Here is a 24,098-nt window from a genome sequence, read left to right as displayed (position 1 = left end):
GGGGTATTACAGCTGAATTTATGAATTAGGCAAGTGTATTTTGGTTATTTTGTTATTTATAGTGGACAACAGCAGCAGTCGCTATTAGTTTTGTCTTTTTTTAACAATAGCATTAAGGGTATTCCCTCAGTCATATTTGCTATTCACATGCATAAATAGTAGAAGATATATATATAAACATTTTTGTTTAATGTATTTCATATTCTTTTTTCAAAATATCCATTTTATAAGTCTTTATTGTGACATTTCTTGTCTATCGATAACATTAGTGGTATTCCATGTGACTTTTGTGCTCAGCAAATGTACCATGCGCATTTGCTTAATATCTTACAGTTAGAAATACTTGACATTAAGTCAATTAAACTATTTTCTTGCTGCTATATATAACATTAGCGGCATTCCCTATGATTTGTGGCTTACTTAAGGACATTTTTGATATATTATATGGATTTTTTAATTAGGAAAAATATTCTTGCACCGCAAACACTCAAGTTTCTCTAATCTTTAAGCTAGTTTTAGTTGCTTAGTATGCATTAGGGGTATTCCTTGCCAAACATTTGGCCTATCTTCTCTTCTCTTTGACTTTTAAAATATGTTTTAATAAGAATAATTTGTTTAGAATTTGTTTATGCTCAATTAGACTTTGTCTTGTGTTTCTTATGTTAACCAAAGACTATTGGCTGTACCTTTAAATACCCTGTAATTCACAAAAATCACAGGCAGAGCTCTTGTTAGGCCTCTATTTTTATACCCTGAACCCATTGAAAATGGGAAATCAGGGTATAATGGTTTTGTTAAAATGTATGTAACAGGCAGAAGGAGGCGTGGCAGACCCCACAAAGTATATATATTCTTGATCAGGGCGACGAGCTGAGTCGATTTAGCCCTGTCCGTCTGTCTGTCCGTCCGTCCGTCCGTCCGTCCGTCCGTCCGTCCGTCCGTCCGTCCGTCCGTCCGTATGTTTGAACGCGTCGATTTCAGAAGATATAAGAGCTAGAGACTTCAACTTTTTTTTAAAATGCCCGTAAAAACAGCGCGCATATCGAGTTTTTCACTAAAAAACGATAACTCATTCCGATACTTTTTTATCGATAAAAAACCTTATCGAAGATCAGTTTAAACATTATATCTCCTACATCTTTCAAGCTAGAGTCTCCAAATTTAAAATGTATACTAAGATGAATTTTATACAATTTCGGTTTTTGTTAAAATTTACCCCCCACCCCTAAATCCACCCCCTCACCCTCATCTTTGTAAAAGTCGTATATCAAATACTAGAGACTTGTGCTTCGGTATACACATACATTTAAACATCATGATTACGTTCTGTAAGTTTCATTACGATCGTACGTCTAGAAATTAAATTATTCAACAAATAAGTTCTCCTAATATTGCCAACACTGCAGCGCAACCCAAGCGCAATAGGTTATAAATTTATAACTCCTACATTTTTAGAGCTATAGTCTCCAAATTTTAAAAGTATATTCCAATGCATTTTATACAATTTCGGTTTTTGTTATATTTTGGATACCGGCTCCAAATTCACCAGAATCTCCAGTGAAGGTCAGATTCTAGTATAGCTAATTGTGAATGATTTGACATGTTTTTTTTAAATGCCATATTCAAATATTCAATAGAATATGTAGATCATATGCTGAAAGTTTCATTAAATTCGGTTTAGTCAATCGACGTTAAAAAATAACAAAATGTTTGGCCAATTAACAAACGCACGTGCTGTAGCAACAGCAGTTTTCCAATACGTGTGCACACATACATTCAAATATCTTCTAGCACATTCTTAGAATCACATCAGCAGTTAGTTTCGTTTAGTTCTGCTAGATGGCGTTGCATCAGTGAATCTATTTCAGTTTTGACATTGCGAATAACAACAGAGGAGTGGCGTCATGGTAGAGGGCGCGGCGCTCGATCGCGAAGTCCCCGGTTCAAATCCTGCTGGGCGTATTGTAGTTTTCTTTAAATTGCTTCAAAATTTTTATATATTTGTGATTAAATTTCTCTTCTATTTTTTCAAAAATCGAAATTGAAATTTTAACATTTTTATTAGTTTGGTTGTTCTTGCACATTCTTAAAGTCACATCAGCAGTTAGTTTGACTTAGATTTGGTAGATGGCGCTGTAGCAGTGAATCTATTTCAGTTTTGACATTGAAAATTAGAACAGAAGGGTGGCGTCAAGGTAGAAAGCGCGGCGCTTGATCACAAGGTCTCGGGCTCAAACCCGGAGCGTGTCGGAATTATCTTTTTTAATTGTTTCAAAATTTTCATTTATTTAATTAAATGAGTTTTCTATTTAATTTATATTTTGAAATACATCGAAATTGAAATTTGAACCATACTAAATGTGCTTTTCTATTAGTTTGGTTCAGGGTAGTATCTAGTCGAGCACTCTCGACTAGAGTTTTCTTACTTGTTTCCCTTCAATTTGTGCTGAAATCTGATCTCTTGTTTGATTAACAAATATTGCCAAAATTATCATTATTTCGCCATTAATACATTTGGGGTCTTCCCTTTATGGCCAGCCCGTATCTCGCAGCCAAATTTGTCAAATGTCAGTTCATTAATTTGCGGCCAAGGTATTTGCATATTCGCCCAACTTTGAGATACTTTTTTTCGCTTACAGCTCTCAGATACTTTTCCACAATATGAGCAGCAGCTTTCCCCTCATGTGGCAGCAGCAGCAGCGGCAGCTGTTTGCCTTTGCCTTAATATGCATTATAGATATATTTAATTGTCAGATCATTAATCTGAAGGGGATTCGCTTACAGCTTACAGTGGGCGGGGCAGCTCAGCTGTGGCGCCTCTTAAGTGCCCGTCAAATATTTGCGCTCGCTTGCAACTTAATGCTCCGCACATCCGCCAGCCAGAGTTGTCGCCAGACAGCTGAGGGTTGCCCCACGAACTGGGTCAGCATCGATTTTCGTTTGTTGTGGCTGAGCCGAGCGACAAAGGACTAAGCACTCGATATCCTTTACATATTAATGCAGGCAAAAGTCAAGTTGTTGCAGCTGCAATAAAGAATGAAAAAAAAAGCGAATTGGCAAATGAAATGCCTGCACAATTTTAATGCCCCAAGCGAGCGTGAAATGGGGTAGATTAGTTTGTAGTCAACTGCCCTCGTCTATAGAAGCTCTGAAGACCCATTTTGCTTGTCTTATGAATAGATTTTTTGTTGGCCATTAATACTTAATTAAATGGCATTCCTTTTAGCAGATTTTCAAAGTTATCGTTTATCGATAACTGGCACAGCTGCTGTCATGTACTTATCGTGTGTGATATCACTCCTGTTGGGTCTGCCTAGACTAGATTTGCCTAGCTAAGGCCCTGCTAAAGTTTACCTTTTCTACCCAATGCAGCGCCCATTTGGGGCGTGGCATATGTCTCTGCATATCGATTGTTGCATGAATTGAACGTGCATTGTGCAGTTGGTTAGGCTCGTTAGGAATATTTTTAGTGGATTTCTTTTTAAGCTGCAGTCAAACACACACACACAAAGACAACAGACAGACACACACACACACACACACATAACTGTAAACATGGCCAGAATTGGAATGGAAACGTGCCAAGTTGTTGTTGTTGTTGGCTTTCTGTTGTTCCACATATATTTGAGCGTAATTTTGGAACAAGTGTCGCCTCTGCACCACAACAACAACAACAACAACAACAACAACAACAACAACAACAACAACAACAACAACAACAACAACAACAACAACAACAACAGCAGCAGCAGCCAAAACATTTGCCGCTGAGTTTTGACCTCTCTGGGCGAATGTTTTATTTTTTTTTTGCAGAATTCAAATTTTTTGGCTTTTAGCGCAAAGGCCCTGCCACGCCCCATTTCTGGAAGCCAAGTCGAATGGCGCAAATGAGTAAAATACGTATTTCTGTTGTGTAATTCATAAATTGCATTTTGCTGTTCGAATACCCTGTAATGGACAGTGGAAGGGGTGTGATAAGCCGTTTGTCAAGAGTCAAGAGTAGCCTAGAGTTAACCAATTTAAATACCCTGTACTAGCTGATTAAAGAGTGTGCATAGCTAAATAATATAAGAGTTCTAAATGCTTTCTCTTAGCATTTTATAGGGTATAACACAGTCAGTGTCATTTTATTTTTAAATAAATTGTCTTATTTGACAACCTCTACTACCTAACATTTCAATTTGTCTAGGGTATTATTATAGGTAAACTCTTTTAATTTGGAATTTACCTGGTTCCCTTATATATACATATGTATGTACGTATATTTATGGGTTATGACTTATGGATCCACGTAAGGAAAATGAAAAGTAAATTAAAAGTACTGTAATATATAAATATAAAGTACTTTTAATTCTCCTTATGTGATTCCATAGGCCATATCATCCATCCGTGGTTCAGAATGCCCGATTATCTAATTGAATGCTCTTAAGTAGCACTTTTATCTAGGACACACGCAATTATCTAATATGATTTCTATCTAGGTTTGTACTCGTGCTGCATTTTTAATAATTCAATAATTGTCCAATTAAAAATTTACTTTTTTGCAGGGTGTCATAATTCGAGAGGTGGATGACGGTGTTCGCTGCGAGCAATGCAAGACAGAATGCCCCGGTTTTGCGGCGCACGACTGGAGGTGAGTTATAGTACTTAAAAGTTAATTATAGAGGCGATAAAACCTATATGTATCAAATTATGTATTTATAGAGCTCAAAATCAATATTTCAAAGAAATTGTCAGCAAAAACCTATAATATATTTTAAATAAGGGCTAAACTTATTTGAAATATGTATTTATATACTAAATTTACGTTTATTAGGGCTTACTATCTATTAAGAATTTAAATTTCAACATCGTTAAACACAGTACTTAAAATCAACATGGCACAATATTTTGAGCAGCACTGTAAAAGCTAAGCAAAAGCTTTTGGTGCGCTTGCCCGTGCAGACAAACGCTAGATGGCGCTGTACACATCACTCATTTTGTCTATTTTCAAAATTGACCCAAAAAAATCGGCTTTTCAATAGCAAAATAAACATTTATTCAGCTGTCAACAACAATAATGGCCACGCCTTCCGCCCCTATATCAGCTGCGTTTGCCAAAAAAAAAAAAAAAAACAGAAAAGCTGTGGCAATACTTGTTCAGCAAAAACAAGCCATTAAATTAAATCATAACAAATTATTTTAACCGCTTTTTGGCCAAATAGCAATTTAAAAGCTTCAATAAAAATGATTATTAAATTAAAAGAGTTAATTTACCAATTGAGCGGCTTTTAATTGAGGTGCGTAAATGATTATGATTCATGCGGCAAATGCAAATTGGAATTTCAATTGGAAATGCGAATCGGAGCGCGTGTTGCCAATTGGGAAATGCACTTAACGGTCAGCGCGACCGCAAATTCGAATCCAAATTGTGCTATTAATTTGTAAAATTAGTTTGTCTGTCTGTCGGCTGTGTCTGGCTTTTTGTCTAACTGCGGTTTTAGGTTTGCAATTTCATTTCGAGCACTGGCCGAAAGCCAATCGGAAGAGAGAAAGAGAGAGAGAGAGGGAGAGAGTCGAAATATCGCAACTTCTGCTTGATGTGCGGGGCGTATGAATGTTTTTGTTACAATTCTTTCATGTGTGAGTACATGTGTGTGTGTGTGTGCGTGTGTGTGTGTTTTGCTATAATTCTGTTGTTGTTTGGTTTTATTCTATTTGGTTTTTATAGCATTCTGTTTGACTTTAATGGCAAAAAACGTTGGGCATAAATTATAATTGAAAAATATATATGTACGTATGTATACAGAGCAGTCGTATATGCATAATCCTCTACGTTATTGTAGAAATACGTATGTATGTATAATATATGTATTTAAAATCTTTTTTATAATTTGATTATTATTAATTTGTTTAAAATACCCATTTATAACGTCAACAGCTCTATAAATAGTTCAACTCTGGCGCATAAATCTCCACAGTCCAGAAAAAGAGCTCAGCATGACAGTTCCAATTTCATTTCATTTTTTTGCACATGTTATTCATGGGGCGTAACATGATAGAACGCTGCGTGCGATCATTTCTATCCACTCAGCCCGACGCTTGTTCGCACTTGGCGCCAGCCATTGGTCGGCTCTTCAGTTGCTGCAACGGTAATTAAAGTGCTTGCGAAGACCTTGACTTGCTTTATTTGTTGTCTACGCTCTGTGCTCTCTCTCACACACACACACAGACACACACACGCACACACAGTGGAAGCTTCGGTTCTAAATTGATGGCGATTGCGCCAATAAAAAGCTTGAGCTTCCATTGAAATGTTGTAATTGCGCTCAGCTGTTGAGGTTCAGCCGAAGTTCAAGCTGTTAAAAAGGCAGCGTTTGCAATTTTTTTTTTTCGTTCACTCAGGGCTTGAGCAATGAACTGACATTGACTAACTGACTGACTGAGTGACAGACTGGCAGACTGACAGACTGAGTGAGCGACAATCGACTTCGTGCTTATACTTGGCCTATTAAGCTTTATATTTTATGCAGCCGACGTTGTTTAACGGAGCTTCGTGTTTAGTTTCGTTGCGATGCTCTTGCTGCTGCTTCTGCCTACGTCTTCACGTTGGACTCACGCTCAATTCCAGGCTTAGCTTTTCGCATTTCGTTTTTTAGTTGCTCTGCAGCACTTGTGCGTTGCCCACGCGATCAAGCGGCGAATTTCGTTAGTTAATGAGCAGCAGCTGCATAACATTAAAACTCAACTTAACGAAAAGAGAGCAAGAGAGAGCGAAAGACAGAGAGCAAGAGCGCGCGTTCGACTGAGAGCGGCAGCTTATTGCAGTTTACTTATGCACACTCTCTTTCGCTGTTTGCTGAGAGAAACGCTACATGTGCGTGCGTGTGTGTGTGTGTTTGAGTGCGCTTTGCTTATCGGTATCTGTGACACGCATTAAATATGACCGCTATAGATAGCTGTCAACTGTTGTCTTTGTTTACATTTTAAACTTGGCAGCTCAGTTGTCGCCGCGTGCTCTCTCAACAACAACTGAACTTTATGTAAGATGCAGCTGAAAATGCAAAACTGCGCGTCGCGTGATGTCTTCGAGGTGCAGCCAGTGTTGGTCAAGAAACAGCCAAAGTTTCCCACACGCGAACGTCACATGGCAATCAGACGCAAAAAGTCTGTCGGACTGACGTTAAACGTGACGCCATCTGGCGGCACTGATGACAAACAGTTCAATGAGCGGTGAGTGCTAAGCGATATTTTATAGCTACAGAGGTAAGAGGGAGACAGAGAGATTTTAAATTTAGCTTGAATATTTAAAAAAAAAAAAAAAAAAAAACGCTAAAAATATAATAAATACTTTTGAGCAATTTGAGGTTAGGTAATTAATAAGAATATAAACTGTAATGGGTACGCTTAAAAAGTTAGCTAGAAATCTCATTTGCTAAAATATTTTAGGATAAAAGATACTTTGAAAATTAAGTCTATAGGTCGTTAAACTATAGATGGCAAATGGTTTCCTGTGCTCAGTTTATTAGTTATTAAGTCTAGATAATTTATTGCTTAAAGATTTTCACGGTAGAAAATATGACCTATTAAAAACTTGTTGAAAATTAAGAAAATTGCCAAAAAAATATATATATGAAAACCTGATATACATTCCCACACAATATTCATCGTATTAGTTTAATTGTGGGCAGAAATCATTAAACAAAAAAAAAACAACTGAAAATCTTATAGATTAGTTCTGGGACAAATTGTTGTTCGCTGTAGAACTGTAAAAATAATTCTCAAGATCGTTTAGCGATAATTTGTGCATGTTTTCACGTTTCCAAGCACTAATCGAACTAGGGCTAATGGGGCAGCGTATAAACCGCCACGGGCGCAATTTATGAATTATTGTTACGATAATTATGAGCGAAATGAATTCTGGCTGGTAAATCGAAAAAGTATTTTAATTGATCATCAATCTTTTTGGTTTTCGTTTTCGATTTTTTTTATTTTTTTGGCAGTCGTTGAAATAAATGAGAGATAAAATCGACGAAGATGGAAAATATGTGTTTCTTTGATTTGCTGATTTCAAGTTCGTATGTTTTGCATCAATTCGCACTCAATCGAGTTTTCTTTCGATGCTACGTATTCATATTGAAGTTTCAAGGATGTTGGGAAAGAATCTCTCGGTTTTTGCTAGTGTTGGCAAACGCGTGCAGCTGACGCATGTCAAATAAATCGCATGGCTTGAAGACATGACCCCCATTAAACTCAATTAGTACGCCCATCTCGTGTACCAATCTAATGGCCAGGCGTGAATTAGAACCCGTAAAAACCAAACACATCGACGATTTACCAAAGAAATATTTGAACAAATGATATTTTACTTGGAATAAACGCAAATACTAAAAAGAAAACATGTTCGTGTCTGTTCATCTGATGTTTTCCTCAAATCAAGTCTGAGAAATATATAAAAATAAATACGAGTGTGGGGAAATATCAGAGAAACAACAACATGAGCCACCTTTCAGAGGATTCACGCCGTACATTATCTAATGTAATGGCCTTAATGGTTGGTAGGCAAGGGCAGTTCCAAAAAAAAAAAATAGATGTATCTTACAAATACATTTATTTTAATGTATCCACAAGTACGTCTATCTCTATATGCCACACAGATGTAATTAAAAGCAGCAAATGACAGGCACATGTATCATAGGCGGACAGGTAAATAAACAGACCCGAATGAACCCACATTCGAGCTTCCAAAGGTTCACACACATTAAAAGAAATGTTTGTGCTGCTTGTGTAGCGGTATTTATGGTCCGTAAGATCTATTGATAGATAGCTTTTGTAATAAACACAGTTCGCCGTTGGCTAAAATACATACACACATATATTTGGATATCTATGTTCGTACTGTCTGTCTGTATCTGCCCATATTATCTATAGTTGGTCGATTTATAGAGCAAGTCAAGTCCAAGGTTCCATCAAACTGAAAAGTTCCAGAAAATAAATAGAATTTCGTTTTTATTTACATTTCTTGTGGAATTATATTTAAAAATAAAACAAAAGGAAAATCTATTGCTAGTTGGGCTATTTATAAGGCGTAATGTAGCACAATTTATTTAACATCTGCATTACTTATTTTTGCTTAAATTGACTTGTTTTTGTTTTCTCCAGTTAACAATTTATTTAACAATTAAATACTCTGCATGGATTCTGGGAATTCTTTCTCGTTTAAAGCATCAGGGAAACTTGGTTTAAAATCTTAAATGATAATACTTATTTCTTGTATATAACAATTATAAATATGAGATTGATTATGATTGATAATGATCATGTTTATCAGAAGTATATATATAATTATATACATTAATCTCTTGAATCCAATAAATCCGTGTTATGATGCACCTAATTGTTTACTCCATTTTTAAAGTAAGGCAAGATTTAATCCGACTCAAAAAAAATTACATTTTAAATCATTCCATATCCGCGTTTGCTCGCTATATTTATTACCACTTGGTATCATCACTTTTTACTTGGCCATTGTGTCAAGCGATATCAATTTTTTTTTTTCGCTATGCAGTGCCAACTTTTTCCGGCATTTAGCTGTCCCTCTCGCTCTCGCTCTAGCTCTCACTCTCCTCTCTCTCTCTCTGTCTCCCCTCTCGCTTCGACAATTAATCAGCCGTGTTGACGAAGTCACGTTTTGCATTTCGTAATCGAATCTGAATACGTACATGCATAAGATTACCTGATATAGGTAGATATACACACACATATAGATACTTTTAATGGCGCTGCTTATCAAGTTGATGGATAGTTGGCACAGTGGCAGCTGCCACCTTGCGGCACCTACTTGGTCCAGGTACAGACTCAATAGTGCATGCAATTTGCGAGACCTCTAATTAAGCGCGAAGGGAGGACGGTGCCGAAGGGGATGTCATCAATCTTGAGTACACCTACGACTGCTTGATAACTGCCGCTTTATATGCGACGAGCCGATACATTTGACTGCCCTGATGGCCGCTTTTTTTTCCAATTGGAAGCCAATTAATCATTTTTGTTTGCATTAAAACAAAATCTCATAAATTATGAGCGAAGCGTAAAAAGAAAGAAATCAAGCAATGAATCGTCTGTCTTACTCTTTGCTGATCCGGCCAAGGGATTCGGATCTCTTTTTGCTGGCGTCACAGCGAAAATGGCCGTCAGATATATACATATATATATATATTTATATGTATATATGCATATGTCTATATAGGTATGCGTGCGCTGTCCATCACAGTTGCTGAGAGACTCTTGAGGGTCTGTTGACTTTTGGGCGCGTACGGCATGAATGAAAAACTCTTGGCCAATGACCAATTGCCCATTGAGCCACCCAACTGGCACGCCCCCGCCGCCCTGCGCCGTCCGGTCCATTTGTCTGTTTGTAGTGCAAATATACAAATCGAACAAAGTGCCGGCAAAGTGAGCTGAAGAAGAACAAAAAGAATGCGATGAGCTAAAGGCAACACGCAGCATAAATACCCTATAAAAGTTTATAGACAGGGTATTTTATTGTACAGTTTCTTGTCTTTTCATGCATTTCTATTCTCTACTCTATATAGAACTATTCTCTGTTCTCTCTTTTGATCTCTAATAGTTCGTCTTTAACTTCTCTCCTGTTCCCTCATATCCTCTTCTTCTCTCTGCTCTCTTCTGTATTATTCTCTCTTTTCAATCATATCTTTTCCCTTTTCTATTCACTCTCCTCTCTTTTCTATTTTTCATTTCTTATTCTCCACAACTTTTACAGGGTATTCACTCAGCCGTTCAACCACATTGTTGCACATACTCTCAGTAGCAACTCGTGCCACATTCAATGGCATCATAATATTTTTACGGGCCATTTGTGTTGTCTTTATGGATTTCGTATAGCCGCTGACAATGTTTGGGCCCCCACTCTTGCAGCTGCCCCTTCCGCTCCCTCCCATGCCCCCGTTCTCAGCGCTAGTTAAATGAGAAGTAAGGCATTTCAATTGGTCTATTGGATACTTTGTAGCCGCCTTGCCGCTTTGTTTATAAATACGTGTAATTTGTTGCTTGCGGCAATCAAAGCCAAGGCACTTTGATAAATGTGGCTGCCACAGTTGGGCGACTCTAGTTGACTCTGACTCTGACTATGACGCTGACCTTGGCCGTCTTTCTCCACATGCTGCCGGCCATGCTAGCCGTTTGTCCGCCCGCTGCCCGCTGCCAGATCCCTGAGCTACATTTGTGTAATAAATGCAGTGCGAGCTGCCCATTAATTAGTCCCGCCCACTGGGCGCCCGCCTTCCGAAAAACTGCAGCTGCGGCTCCACTCGAAATTCGTGCGACTCCACTTTGGGGCAGCCAAGCGGACAACCTGTTGACTCATTAGCCAATTCTCACACGTGTGTGCAGCATGCGTTGCATTAATGAAGAAGCGAGACAGAGATTAGTTCGTTGAGTGCGCTCGACTAGCAGTTGACCTGTAATATATTGATAGATGAGAACTCAGAAAAGTTTGAATTTCTATTTATATTCATACAAAGACTTATCTATCTATAAACTATAAATATTAATGCTAAGAAGCAGTAAGAAGTTATTTAGATATCCTATAAATAATTGCTGCTATAAAATATAAAAATAATAATAATAATAATAATTGAAACACTCTTTAGATTCGCAGAGGGTATCTTAAAGCCATTAAAATATATGTGTATAATAAAATATATATTGTAGGTATTCCCCTTATAAAACCGCTAATCAACATTACCACAAAACCATAATCCTCCTTTTCACACTTAGTTGCTAGCTGCAGGGTATCTTAAAACCCTAACGCACTCGCATTGCTAATAAGCGGTTGCGGTGCAACGCCGCCTGTCGGCAGACGCACCAGCAAGAGTCACACAGCAGCCAAAACAAAGAAGTGGAAGAAGCACAACAACAACAACAATACACGAGCAGGTGCCATGTCATTATCGCTAGCACTCTCTCTCTCACACACACACACACTCGCTCACTCTCGCTCGTCAAGCCGAGCGTGCTCTTTGGCCCCATCTCCCACGATGCTCGCTTTGCTTTCTTTCCGTAGTGGAGAGCTTCGTTTATGCTACGCTTCGGCTGCGCCGACGACAACAACAACAGCAACATGCATGGCATAACAGCAGGCAGAACAGACCAGACCAGACGACGACGCCGACGCAGAGTTCAGTTGGGATTGAATTGTATAACGGTGCGGTTGGCAGCGCTTGCAGCGCCCTTTTTCATTTCACACTCGCTACGCAAACGCGCGCGTTTCTCACGCGATTTTCATACGACGTTCGTTGACTTCTTTATTTCTGCGTTTGTCTGTTGGCCAAAAAGGTGTAAAGCCCAACAACAAAATTAATTAAATTAAATGATAATGAAGTGTTTATGTGTGTGTGGGTTCTGTTCATGGCTGTTCAAGTTCAAGTGCTCACAGAAATTTGAAAAACCGAAATCATATTCTCTGTTGCTTTCTTCTTCTTCTTCTTTTTCAGCCCCAAACAAAACGCCGATTGCCAGCCAAATTCTTGTTTACATTTATCCAATTGCGGTTTGCTCATATTTATAAACAAATCGAAAAGTTGTTTGTATAAAAGACATCCAAAAATGATGTTTGACCGAAAAATTCTTGCAAAATTGAATTCGCTGTTTTTATTGCTGTTGTTGTTTATTTATGCGGTGACAGGGCGAACAGATCAAAAGTAAAAATTCTTGGCACAACAAAAATCATTTCAATGAAAATAACCAAAAATTTGTCTTTGTTTAGAATTCTTGTTTTCACGTGGAATAAATCAGATGAAAATATCATAATAAAAATAATTAAAATTCTTGAAATTAAAGGTGTGAAAGATTTGGATAGCTCATAACTGTGGATGGAAAATTCTTTTAATACAATATGCATATGTATATTCAAATGTTGTTAAACTTGAATTTTTGTTGGATTTTTTAATAAATGTTGAAATATTTACGTTTAAAGAAGGATTTATATCAATTGGTTAAGGACTTTAAATCATTTAATTCTCGAATTTGTTTATAAGAAATACATTCCTTTAAAAAACATTTTGGGCATGACCTATAGACTTTTTAATATTTTTATTACTTTTTAAAAATTTTATAAATATTTTAAATGCTTAAACTATTTTAAAAATATTTTATTTAATTTGTATTTTTTGCAATAGAAATATATTTTTCCCTGTAAGGCTCGATTCACAGCTAACTAAAAGTATAAATTCGAGTGACAAACACGCTGAAAGCTGTTCAATAAGATTTTCTGTATCACACATTATTTTGATACTTACATAAGTCGAGATTTTTTTTTGGAGATTAAATCATTTTATTTTCATATCCCTCATGCCTCAGAGACTCGCCATTAAAGATATTTTCGAGAATTTTTGTACAAAGATTGTATGTGACAAGAATAACGGTTTCAGGCAGAGACAAATTTCAGATATTAACCTCGATCCATTATACAGAACGTGACAAGGGTAGGCGAACTAAAAGGATCTTAATTGACTTGCCAACATTTTGGGTTTTGTATGTATATGAACCATGCAGTAAAGCACGCACACTCACACGCATGCACACTCACACACATGCACATGCTGCTAAATTTATCAAAGTGCATCATCCGGCTTTGTCATTTGTTGCGCCTGTTTTGGTTTTATATATTTTTTTGTGTAGCACATTGTGGCCAGATTTCGCGGAACTGCAAGCCCCCGCGTATAATAAAAGAGAGAGAGAGAGAGAGAGAGAGAGAGAGAGAGAGAGAGAGAGAATGAGAGGAGAGTCAAGCAAATGCTAAAGCCAAAGTAATGTGCATGCAAGGCCGTAATAATTCACAAAGCGCAATGCAATTTGGCATTTATATACAAACACATACACATATATACATAGATAGAAAAAACTAACTTAACAGTTGCAGAAGAATATAATTCTTTTCCTTATTTGTGTGTGTGTACGGCTATGCGTGTGTCTGCAAGTCATAAACTAGAAGCTGCTTTCCAGCGCTGTCATGACAACAGCCGCTGCTTAACTTCCAAGCGGGTGGGCACTGCTCGCTCGCACGCTCTCTCTCTCCCTCTCTGCCACACTCTCTTTGTCTGTTTGTCTTAACGGCATATGTTAATTATCTACCTTATCGCTGGTTGGCTGCTCACTGATTCAATTAGCGGTTGCCATCTACACGCATCATTTATAAACAGACTTTTATTTAGTTCAGTTTATGTGGGACAGTAGCCGCAGTCAAGTGCATAGAATAGAGCAAGCATTGTTACTGTTCTTGTTGTTGTTGTTGTTGTTCTTGTCGTAATCGCATTAAAAGTCATTTAATCGAAAGCGAAAAGCGTGCGAGCAGCGCAGTAGCGCAGCATACTGAGCTTGCCGTGTGGGTGAGCTGGGCTGTGTGCGTGTGTGTGTGTGAGAGAGAGTGAGTGTGAGAACGGTAGCGCTCGCGCGCTTGAGCTTTGAACTGCAGTTATTCTATCACGCACGCCATCTCCCTTCGGCACACGCTCACTCTCACTCTCACGGCTAGTCTCGTTCTCTTTTAGCCTAGCCATCTCTCGCTCGCACGCATTGCGCGCTGAGCTGCTGCTCATAATTGAGATTTGTTGCACTCCGTCGTTGACTTTTATGCGCACATTTTTATTGTTTATTGTTTATGGCGCAACCTGTTCAATTATAGTGGAAAATTGGATTTCGCTCAGGCTCAGAGTTGTTGGGCGAAAAGCAAGAAGCAGAAGGTCAGAAGAGAATTGAGACGGACAGCCGTAGAGGCGGGGAGACGGGGGACGTCTACTCTGCAGTTGGCCCTTAAATGTCGGTTTGTCGCCAAAAACTTTTCCAATTGCTCGCCGAGGCGTATAAGCATACATAGATATATGTGTTTATACATACATTTATATAAATGAAAGTGACTTTGGTGCTTATCAATTGTAATTGTTTGACCGCCCCGCGCTTACCTCAGCGGCAGCACCTCCTGCAGCTCTACGGCTAACCAGCCAACTGCCAAATGCTGCGGGCAACAACAAACGAACGTTTGTCTATGTGTGCGTGTCTGTGTGTGTGTGTGTGCTAGCTTTTAATTACATTTATCTGGCAGCAAAACTTTGGCAGCGACTTCGACGCTTACTTCTGCTGCCTCTTCTTCCTGCTCTGCCGTGTTCATTATGTTTTCATACGCTTTTATCCGCTTGTCATAAAATCATGTTTACTGACATACATACATACATATATAGTATATCATATAGACAAGAAAATATTTTCTATTGTTAACTTGTCTAAAGTAAAAACCGCAAAAATATCATAAAAGTAAATGCTTAAGATTTCAAATTTGGCAATTAGAACTAGCCAAAAATTAGAATTGTTTTCCAAGAAAACTTGTGTTATTAAGTAAAATCTTCGAGATTAAAAACTATAAATAAATGACAGTTTGCATAGGGATTTGTAAAAGTAAAGTAATTAAAAGTTTTAGCAATTAATATTTTGATATAAGTTTACATAGTTTTGGGCACCAGATAATAATATCATAAATTTAGATATTCAACCGCATCTACTCACGATCTATACTATATTTTTTGAGCTCTAGCTCACATTTCGCCATTTTCTAGGGTATCTCTTTATAATCTACCCATCGATAACAGTTCTTTATTCGTGTACATATTTATAGACATTGCATATTGGGCTCAAGTCTCTCGCTGATTGCTCTGTGCTATCGTTTATTAAATTCGTGTTGCTGTCGCAATTCAATTAAATGAAATCTGTTCGCTTTTTGCGCTCATTTGATATGGGCGTACGACATCTGTTTAATCTGCACTGAACACGCTTTAATGGCACGGTAATTGTTTGCTCGAAGTGAGATAAGGCTGCGCATCTGACAACTTTATGAATACAAAAGGAATTGAATTTATTTAGATAGTATACGAGAATCTTAGTGAATGGCAATGCTACAGTTATCACTGTCTATATACCAGGTATACTCTATTATGTAGAAGATAAGAAGCAGACAAATTTGTACTTTAGCTCTTGACTTGTTGGCCTTTTGCAAATTGTAACTAAATATACAAATTTAAATATATATATATTATATGCATGTAAATGTCAGCGTCTTTTGGCTATTTATAGCGGGCATTAGTATGATGTATTAGCTTCAGGCGCTGTGATTAAGTAGGGAATGCTATAAAAAGAACTTTGCTTGAGGTCACAAGTGCTTAAATTCGAATTTTGTAATTTGTTTTTAAATATGTATATGAAACATAGATTATATAGATGAAAAAACAAATTTATTATACAAACAACATAGATTATACAGACAAATTGAAAATAATGTTGCAGACAAACGACTGTTACCAGATATTTGACTTAACTAAATAATAGTCTTTAAATCAGATATCATTTTATATATGTAGAGCTCGAGATATAAAGAAAATAAAAGGAATGTTTGATTGCTAAGGAACTCTACGAGACTGGTTGAATCAATTTGCAAAGATAAGATTGTTAAAATATCGGCTTACGTACTGCCCATAGGTACCAAATTGGCAAAAATATCTTCATGACAAAATCTTCCTGCAGACAAGAACTTCTTTGTTAGGCATATAGTCATAGGGACTTCGGATGCCAGCTATATCGATATACTATATACGACTTGAAAAAGAGAACAATAAATTAATGACTATATCTTTACGACTATATCTTTACGACTGCACTATTGATTTGCTGGGAAATACGGATTTGTGTTTGGTTAGCCAATCAAGATTATATATGAAATATATATATAGATAATCCCTTGTCTTTACAACATGCCGCAAAATTTTAACTTTTCTACTCCCTTGTCAATGTTTTTTGACGAGCTCTATAAGAATTTCTACTATAAATCAAGTTATCTCAGCTCTAGACATAGATCTAACCCGCACTCAGCAATTTGTATAGCTTATCTAATAATACATACATATGTTTTCTGTTTATCTAATGATTCATAGTAGAAACATAAGTTGATCTCGTTTCTTGATGGCTGACAGAAAATTGCGAGTATGAATCATGCGAATAATTCCATTAAATTATGCCATGTTTGCATTAAGATACCAGATACCAGGTAACTTACTCCCCTTCCCCTCCCCTCTCCACTCCACTCCCCCGCTGAGCCATTTGCATACCTGTTGCATTTTCCGCATTGACGTCGAGTCGTGAGCAATTAGCAACAGTTGGCGCTTAGTTTGTGCCTATAAAAGGTCAGCTCGAGCTTTCATGCATTTCCTCTTATTGGACTGTGAGTGTGTGTGTGTGTGTGCGTCGTTCTTATTGGACTTATCTCTGGCCGGCTGCTTGCTCATCAGCTACTTTTCGAGTTTATTGCCTACCTGAACTGTTTTACTTTTCGTGGCAGTTGACAATCTGTTTTGCTGGCCCAGCCACGCCTGCATCGCCCAGCCGCCCCCCCGCTGATGACATCACGCAATCCAATACGAATGTGTGTGTTGGGGTTCTTTATTTTTATTTTTTCGTATTTATTAATCTTATCAGAAAGTTGGGAGCTGCTGTCTCTGCCGTTGCCGTTGCCTCTGCCTTTACCTTTAGCTTTATCTTTACCTTTACCTTCGCCTTTGCTTTTATTTTTTATTTTTATTTCATTTTCGAATACCTTTTTTTTTTGAGTGCTGGTCATTTGGCTCGACTCATGTTTCTGGCGTGGGTCGTTGTTGTTGTAGTTGTTGTTATTTGTTCCTTTATGACATTGATTGTATTTGTCTAATTGGAAAACAGAGAAGACATACATATAGGAAAACCGAAGCAATTAATGGCAATTCAAAGAAAACAAACTTAAACTCAAATGGCGTAAACAGAAGACGCTCGTAAATGTGTGCGCGCTCGTATAACGGTTAAAATTAACACCTTCATCAAAATGTCAATGAGCAAATAATCCAAACAGATGTGCCAAATGCAAACTGTTTAACTTATATATAAATATCTCTCGTTCTCTTTCTGTGTGGAGGCGCCTCCCAGACAGCACTCGATGAGTCAGGCCGAACGGGCCAAAGAAACCCAAACTGAAAGCTAAAGAAGAAGAAAAAGAAAAACAAGTGAAAAATAATTGTAAAGCCGAACGCCGAATTTAATGAGCAATCATATTTAAATAGATTCGTAAAACTAGCAAAGTTTCAAGTGCTGTGTAACGTTAATGTGCGGCGCATCGTAAAGTGTTAACCGTTAAGTAGTGCGCATAAAATGGTTAGGATGCTCGACCTGGACCGCCACGCTGATTGCCCCCTGTGGGCGGCAATGGCCTCCTCCGACGTGCCCTGGACGGGCATGCATTACGCCTGCCTCAATGTGCTCAGCGTCTACTGCAAGGTGTTCGATAGAAAGGAAATTTACGATCTCATTGTGAGGTAAGCGTGTGTGAGCGGGCCTGAAAGCTGCCGCTAGATGGCGCTGCATGTGCTGTGCTGTGAAATGAGCTTTCAGCGAGCGCTGCTTTCGTGAGTAGCGGTAAAAGTTGCAAAGTCGAAATTGAGAGAGAAATTTTTGATTTTATTTGATTTAATAATACAAATTATAATAATATAAAAAAAATATATAAAATTAAAATAATATAAAAATAAAAATAATTATATATGATTAATGGAAACAATAATATAATAATATATAAAAATAATAAATTTGAAAAAAAAAAAATATAAAATTAATAAACAAAAATAATATAAAAAATAAAAATAATTATATATAATTAATGGAAAATTCTATAGAATTTATATAGAACCTTTGGCTGTTTTAATTTAGTATTTAAAAATATATATATATATTCCCAGTTATCCCATTGTCTTCCCTCGTCAATCAATCTCTCATCATCTCTCTTCGTTTATGCTCTTCCAGGAAAACCTGCCAGTCGTGCAAATGTCCTCGTGAGGCTCACGCCATTTACCAGCAACAGACGACGAGTGTGCACGAGCGACTCGGCTTCAAGGTGGTGTCGCCCGCTGATTCGGGCGTGGAGCCACGAGATCTGGGCTATACGTGGGTGCCGGCTGGTGTGCGTGCCTCGTCGCGGGTGAATCGCTACTTCGAGCAGCTGCCCGAGGAGAAGGTGCCGCGGCTGGGCAGCGAGGGAGCGCGATGGCGCGAGCAGCAGATAGCGTATCAGCTGCCCAAGCAGGATCTCTCGCTGGAGCACTGCCGGCATCTGGAGGTGCAGCACGAGGCGTCGTTTGAGGACTTTGTGACGGCACGCAATGAGATAGCACTGGATATAGGTGAGTCTGGCGTGGTGGAATGGGGCATAGTCCTTAAGCTAATGCATATGACTTCTGCTTGTCCTTGTGCAGCCTACATTAAGGATGCGCCCTACGATGAGCATTGCGCGCAGTGCGAGAACGAGATCTCTGCTGGCGATTTGGTTGTGGCCGCGCCCAAATTCGTGGAGAGCGTCATGTGGCACCCCAAGTGCTTCACGTGCAGCACCTGCAACGAGCTGCTGGTGGACCTCACCTACTGCGTCCACGACGACAAGGTCTACTGCGAGCGCCATTACGCGGAAATGCTGAAACCCCGCTGCACGGGCTGTGATGAGGTGAGTGCGCGCTCTCAAATCCATCACCAAATTGTCTAGCACACACACACATACACACACACATACATACGTAGACTTTGAGTGGACACAAATGCTTAGCACACTTTCAGGCTGTTCATCTAATTGTTTCACGGTTCGAATTGCCTCTCGCTCGCTCTTCTTGGTATCCGGGTTTTGTTTTTGCTTTTATGGCCTGTCGCACGCTCGGTCCGCTTTAATGACTGAGGTGTGTCCTCCATAATCTTTAGCCAGGTATATTAAACTTAATTCATTGAACTTCATATCTGCTCGGCCATATCGAAAGGTCAGCCAATGCAGCTTTTGGCCCTTATCGAGGCCAGCTGACAGTTCCTTTGTGGCATTGTCCTCTGGCATGTGGACATCGCTGGCCGCAGCAGCACCAGCAGCAGCAGCTTGAATTCTGAAGTGAGTTCAAGCATTAGTGTTGAGTAATCGTTCAGAGAAGTGCCTTAAAGCCAAGTGAAGCAAGGCAACTCTTGAAGTAAGTCTAAATCTTGAAATCTGTTTTCATAAGTAAGAAAATTCTAAGATTTAAATTTAATATAAATTTAAAATAACCCAAAAAGTAAAAATAAAAAGGAAATAAACATAAGCAGTGAATGGCTAAAAAAAAAAAAAAATAAAAAATAAACAAATATTAATAAAAATGAAATACAAAATAAAATAAAATTAAAAATTAAATAAATAAAAGATAAAATAAAAAGTAACTAATAAAAAAAACATATATAAAAGAAAAAAAAAAATATTAAAAAAAAAAATAATAATTACAAATTAAAAAATAAATAAAAATGCAATGAAGAATAATAAACTAAAAAAAAATTAAAATGTAAATAAAAATAAACTAAAGTAAATAAACTAAAAAAAAAAAAAATTAAAATGCAAACAAAAATGAAATAAATAAATAAAAGAAAATGAATTGGAAATAAAAAGCCAAAAGTATATAATAATATAAATTAAAAAATAAAAGACCGGTTGGATTCGTTTTTGTTTTTTATTTAAAGTTTTGGATTCCTATTTATGTTTATACCAAATTCCATTTTCTAGAGTTTTTAGTTTATGTTGTTTTTCGTTTTAAGCACATTTCAACATGAAAACTTGCACTGATTGATCTCCACTTTTTCGTGTTCTGCTCTTGATTAATGGGCAGTGTGTGTCACCTAAAAAACTCATCTCGATTCTTGACCTTCTAACAGTTTCTGTTTCGTAAATCATATTGGCTCAAGAGCTCTCAGCAGCTGTTTCTTCTCGCTGCTCGCTTTGCTCTGCCAGCTGTGGGCTTCAATATAATCTCTATAGATCATGGGGCGATCTCATTTGTTTGCCATTGAAAATAACATAAATGTATAGCATAAGGCTGCCACGCCCACTTCTGCTGTCGCAAACACACTTTCCCTTTCAACACGCAGAGAGCGAGAGAGAGAGAGAGAGAGAGAGAGAGAGAGAGAGAGAGAGAAAGACGCCCAGGCATTCCAATTTATTTTTGGCACATTATTTCGATATTTATTGGGAAAAAAAAAAAAATAATAAAAATAGATGAATTTCTTATATCTCAACATGTTTGCTGATAAATAAATTTGTGTTGTTGTTGTTGTTGCCGCGATTTGTGGCAGCAACAACTGCAACGACATTGGCCATGGCAAAAGTATTAAAAAACATAAATAGCCCAAAATGAAAAGCGTGAACGCAACAAATGCGAAAACTCAGTGAAAATGGAAAATGTGAAAAAATAAAGAATATATATATATTGCTATATATGTGAGCGTGTCTGTGTGTGTGTGTATGCATGTATTTATTCATTGGCCTTTTGCTGAATAGATTGTTAAACGAAAAATCATTCGCAATTTACATGGCGCGCTGATTAGGAATCGCGCTCGGCCAATAAAAGAGAGCAAAAAAAAAAAAAAAAAAATAACCGTATAGCCCGTGCGCCGAATTCGTTGCCAAAAATCAACCCGTTCCGCCGTCGCCACGATTTGTTGTGATTCACTCAGCCGCTGTCGGCCCTTTAGCTGCGCGGCATTAATCAGTTGCAAGACGATCGATTAGGTGGCAACAACTGGCGCCAAGTGCAACTGCAACTGCAACTGCAACTGCTGCCACCACGCTGCTGCCTCGCTGCCCAAAAAGTGAATAGAGAAACTGTGCAAAATATCTATATATATATATATATCAATAGATATATTTCAAGCAAAATATATATATTTTTGTTTGCAAATTTTTGCAAATATTTAAGTTATTTATTCTCAAGTGAAAATCGGAAAAATTTTCTAATTGAATTACCTAATCGCTCTTGAGTGTTTCGATAGTCTGTCTGAGTGTTTGTGAGTGCGTGGTGAGTACACACACACACACACACACACACACACACATACATTGCATTGCTGCCTCTGAATACTCTATAAAAAGTCGGGCGCATTACGCAAGCGAACGCGAATGGCTGCAGACGACGCGCTCACCGGCATCGGGGAGCTGCTCTTCTCGCTGCTGATCGGCTACCTAGGCGCCTTGGAGTTTGCGTTTGTGGCGCGCCATCTGTATCACTGGAGCTGCCAGCATCCGAATGGCAATAGTGCGTCGATAGATGCGGCGGCCGATGCCGAGGAGCTGCCGCGACTGCGAGAGCGGTTGGACAGGGAGCTGGCTGAGGCGGCGGCCATGGAGGCAGCTGCGGGCACCCGTGTGATGCAGGATGGGGTGCTCTATAGCAACGGATTCCGGGTGGAGTCGGAGGCAGAGAAACGGGCGGCGCTGGCTGCGGAGCTCGAGCGGCAGCGACGCATCGAGGAGGAGACGCGCAAACAGCTGGCCGAGGCGGAGCACAGGCTGCAGGAGGATCGGAGGAGAGCCGAGGAGGAACGACTGGCCGCCGAGGCGAATGAGAGCGCACGAAGGTTAATCGAGGCGGAAAAAGAACGCGAAGCAGGCGAAAGAAAGCGCGAAGAGGAGGAACAGCGAGAGCGGGAAAGGGAACGGGAACGGGAGGAGAATGAGCGCAAAGTGATTGAGGCCGAAAAGCAGCGCGAGGAAAATGAAAGAAAATTGCTGGCAGCCGAAAGTGAGAGACTAGAAAGGCAGGAAAATGAAAGAAAATTGCAAGAAATCGAACGCGAGCGCGAAGAAAATGAGAGAAAATTGCTGCAGGCCGAAGTGGAAAGAGAGGAGAGGCAAAGAAGAGCGGATGAGGAACAGCAGCAGTTGGAGGAAAATGAAAGAAAACTGCGTGAGGCAGAAGAGCAGCGACTCGGAGCCCAACGCCAGATCGAAGAGGAGGAGGCGGCTGCTGCAGAGATCGAGCGTCAGTTGTTCGACTTGGAGGATGAGCAGGAGCAGAGGGACAAGGAAATTGTGGAACGTCTCCTGGCAGCTGAGCGCGAGCGTAAGCTGAGCGCCACAGAGAGCGAGCTGGAGGAGGAGGCGATACTGTTGGAGGAGTCGCGACGAAGGGCAGCTAGCAAAATGGACAAGGAAAAGAAACAACGATCGATTGAAGAGAATGCGCGACTCTTCATGGAGGCGGAGGAGGAGATGGTGATGCTGCAGCAGCGCAAACTGCAGGCGGCGCAGCAGCAGGAGGAGGCACAATATGCGGGCATGGAGCCCGTCGTTGAGGAGCTGTGCGTCAAGAAGATATTGCCGCCCAGATTCGAGGAGCCGCCGCTCGAAGAGCCGATGGTTGTGCAGCGCGTCAAGACGCAGTTTGGCCAAAAGAGCGGAGGAGTCGACGAGCCTTACGCACGCTCAAAGACCCTCATGTTTCCGGGCGTCTCCGATGAGGGCTCCTCCGTGGAGCCCAATTCCAGCCAGCAGTCCTCGTTCAGCACACAGCCCTCCGAGGAGCGCCGAACAGAGGAGGAACGTCAGGAGCCGGAGGGCGAGGACAATGTGCCCGATGTCCAGTATAGCGAGGACTATTTGCGATCGCTGGATGGCATCAAGAGTCGATCCCTGATACGTGAGGATGGCTCGGGTCGTCGACGCGCCTTCAAGAAGCGGCGATCAAGCGGAAGCTCGAACTCGTCGCGTGAGTCACGCGCCTCACGGGACGACGAGCTGAAAATGTTCACATCACTGGAGGAGGAGGAGCTGCGACATGGCGATAAGGCTGACTACAATCCCATCAAGTACACAGAGCCCACTCTGCGCGTCAAGTCGCATCACAGGCGACACAAGCGCAGTCCTGTCAAGGACGTGAAGCCAGCGTCCGATGTGACTGGCTCGCTGGAAATGCTGGGCGAGGAGAGCACAAATCCCTGGGGCGAACTCACACCGGAACACTATAAGGACACGGAGTTTTGGAAGCGCGAGAAGGCCTTGTCCATTGACGAGGAGGAGCTGGATCTGGAGAGGCGTGCCTCCGGCGAAGAGGTGTTGGATGATTCACAGAACCTGCCCAAAGCCTCATCCTTTGAGCACGCGACTGAGGAACAAAATGAACAGGCCGCCAATTCACTGCGACAGCAGCGCTCCAAGGAGCAAGTGGTAAGTGATGCAGGGAAGCTTGAACAGCTGATTATAATCG

General features: G+C 39.6%; 1 protein-coding gene across 8 annotated transcripts in view; it reads left to right on the top strand.

Annotated features, from left to right (window-relative positions):
• The window catches only part of Lmpt (four and a half LIM domains protein limpet), a 68,841-nt gene that overhangs the window by 21,474 nt on the left and 23,269 nt on the right, over window positions 1–24,098 (top strand). For 3 of the 8 annotated variants that reach the window (XM_089259291.1, XM_089259289.1, XM_018100858.3), the window contains exons 3-5: window positions 4,548–4,633; window positions 18,865–19,241; window positions 19,314–19,558. In XM_089259291.1, coding sequence (XP_089115417.1) covers window positions 4,548–4,633; window positions 18,865–19,241; window positions 19,314–19,558 — 708 coding nt within the window. Of the gene's footprint in view, window positions 1–4,547; window positions 4,634–6,651; window positions 7,213–12,175; window positions 12,334–17,983; window positions 18,381–18,864; window positions 19,242–19,313; window positions 19,559–20,619; window positions 24,059–24,098 lie in introns of those variants that run through there. The other 5 variants (XM_089259287.1, XM_089259286.1, XM_018100859.3 and 2 more) reach the window with 4 other exon arrangements.

Source organism: Drosophila navojoa, chromosome 4 (genome assembly GCF_054131105.1).
Source record: "Drosophila navojoa isolate 15081-1374.11 chromosome 4, UAZ_NAV_1.0, whole genome shotgun sequence".
Classification (NCBI taxonomy): domain Eukaryota; kingdom Metazoa; phylum Arthropoda; class Insecta; order Diptera; family Drosophilidae; genus Drosophila; species Drosophila navojoa.
This window is presented reverse-complemented; position numbering and strand designations above follow the sequence as displayed.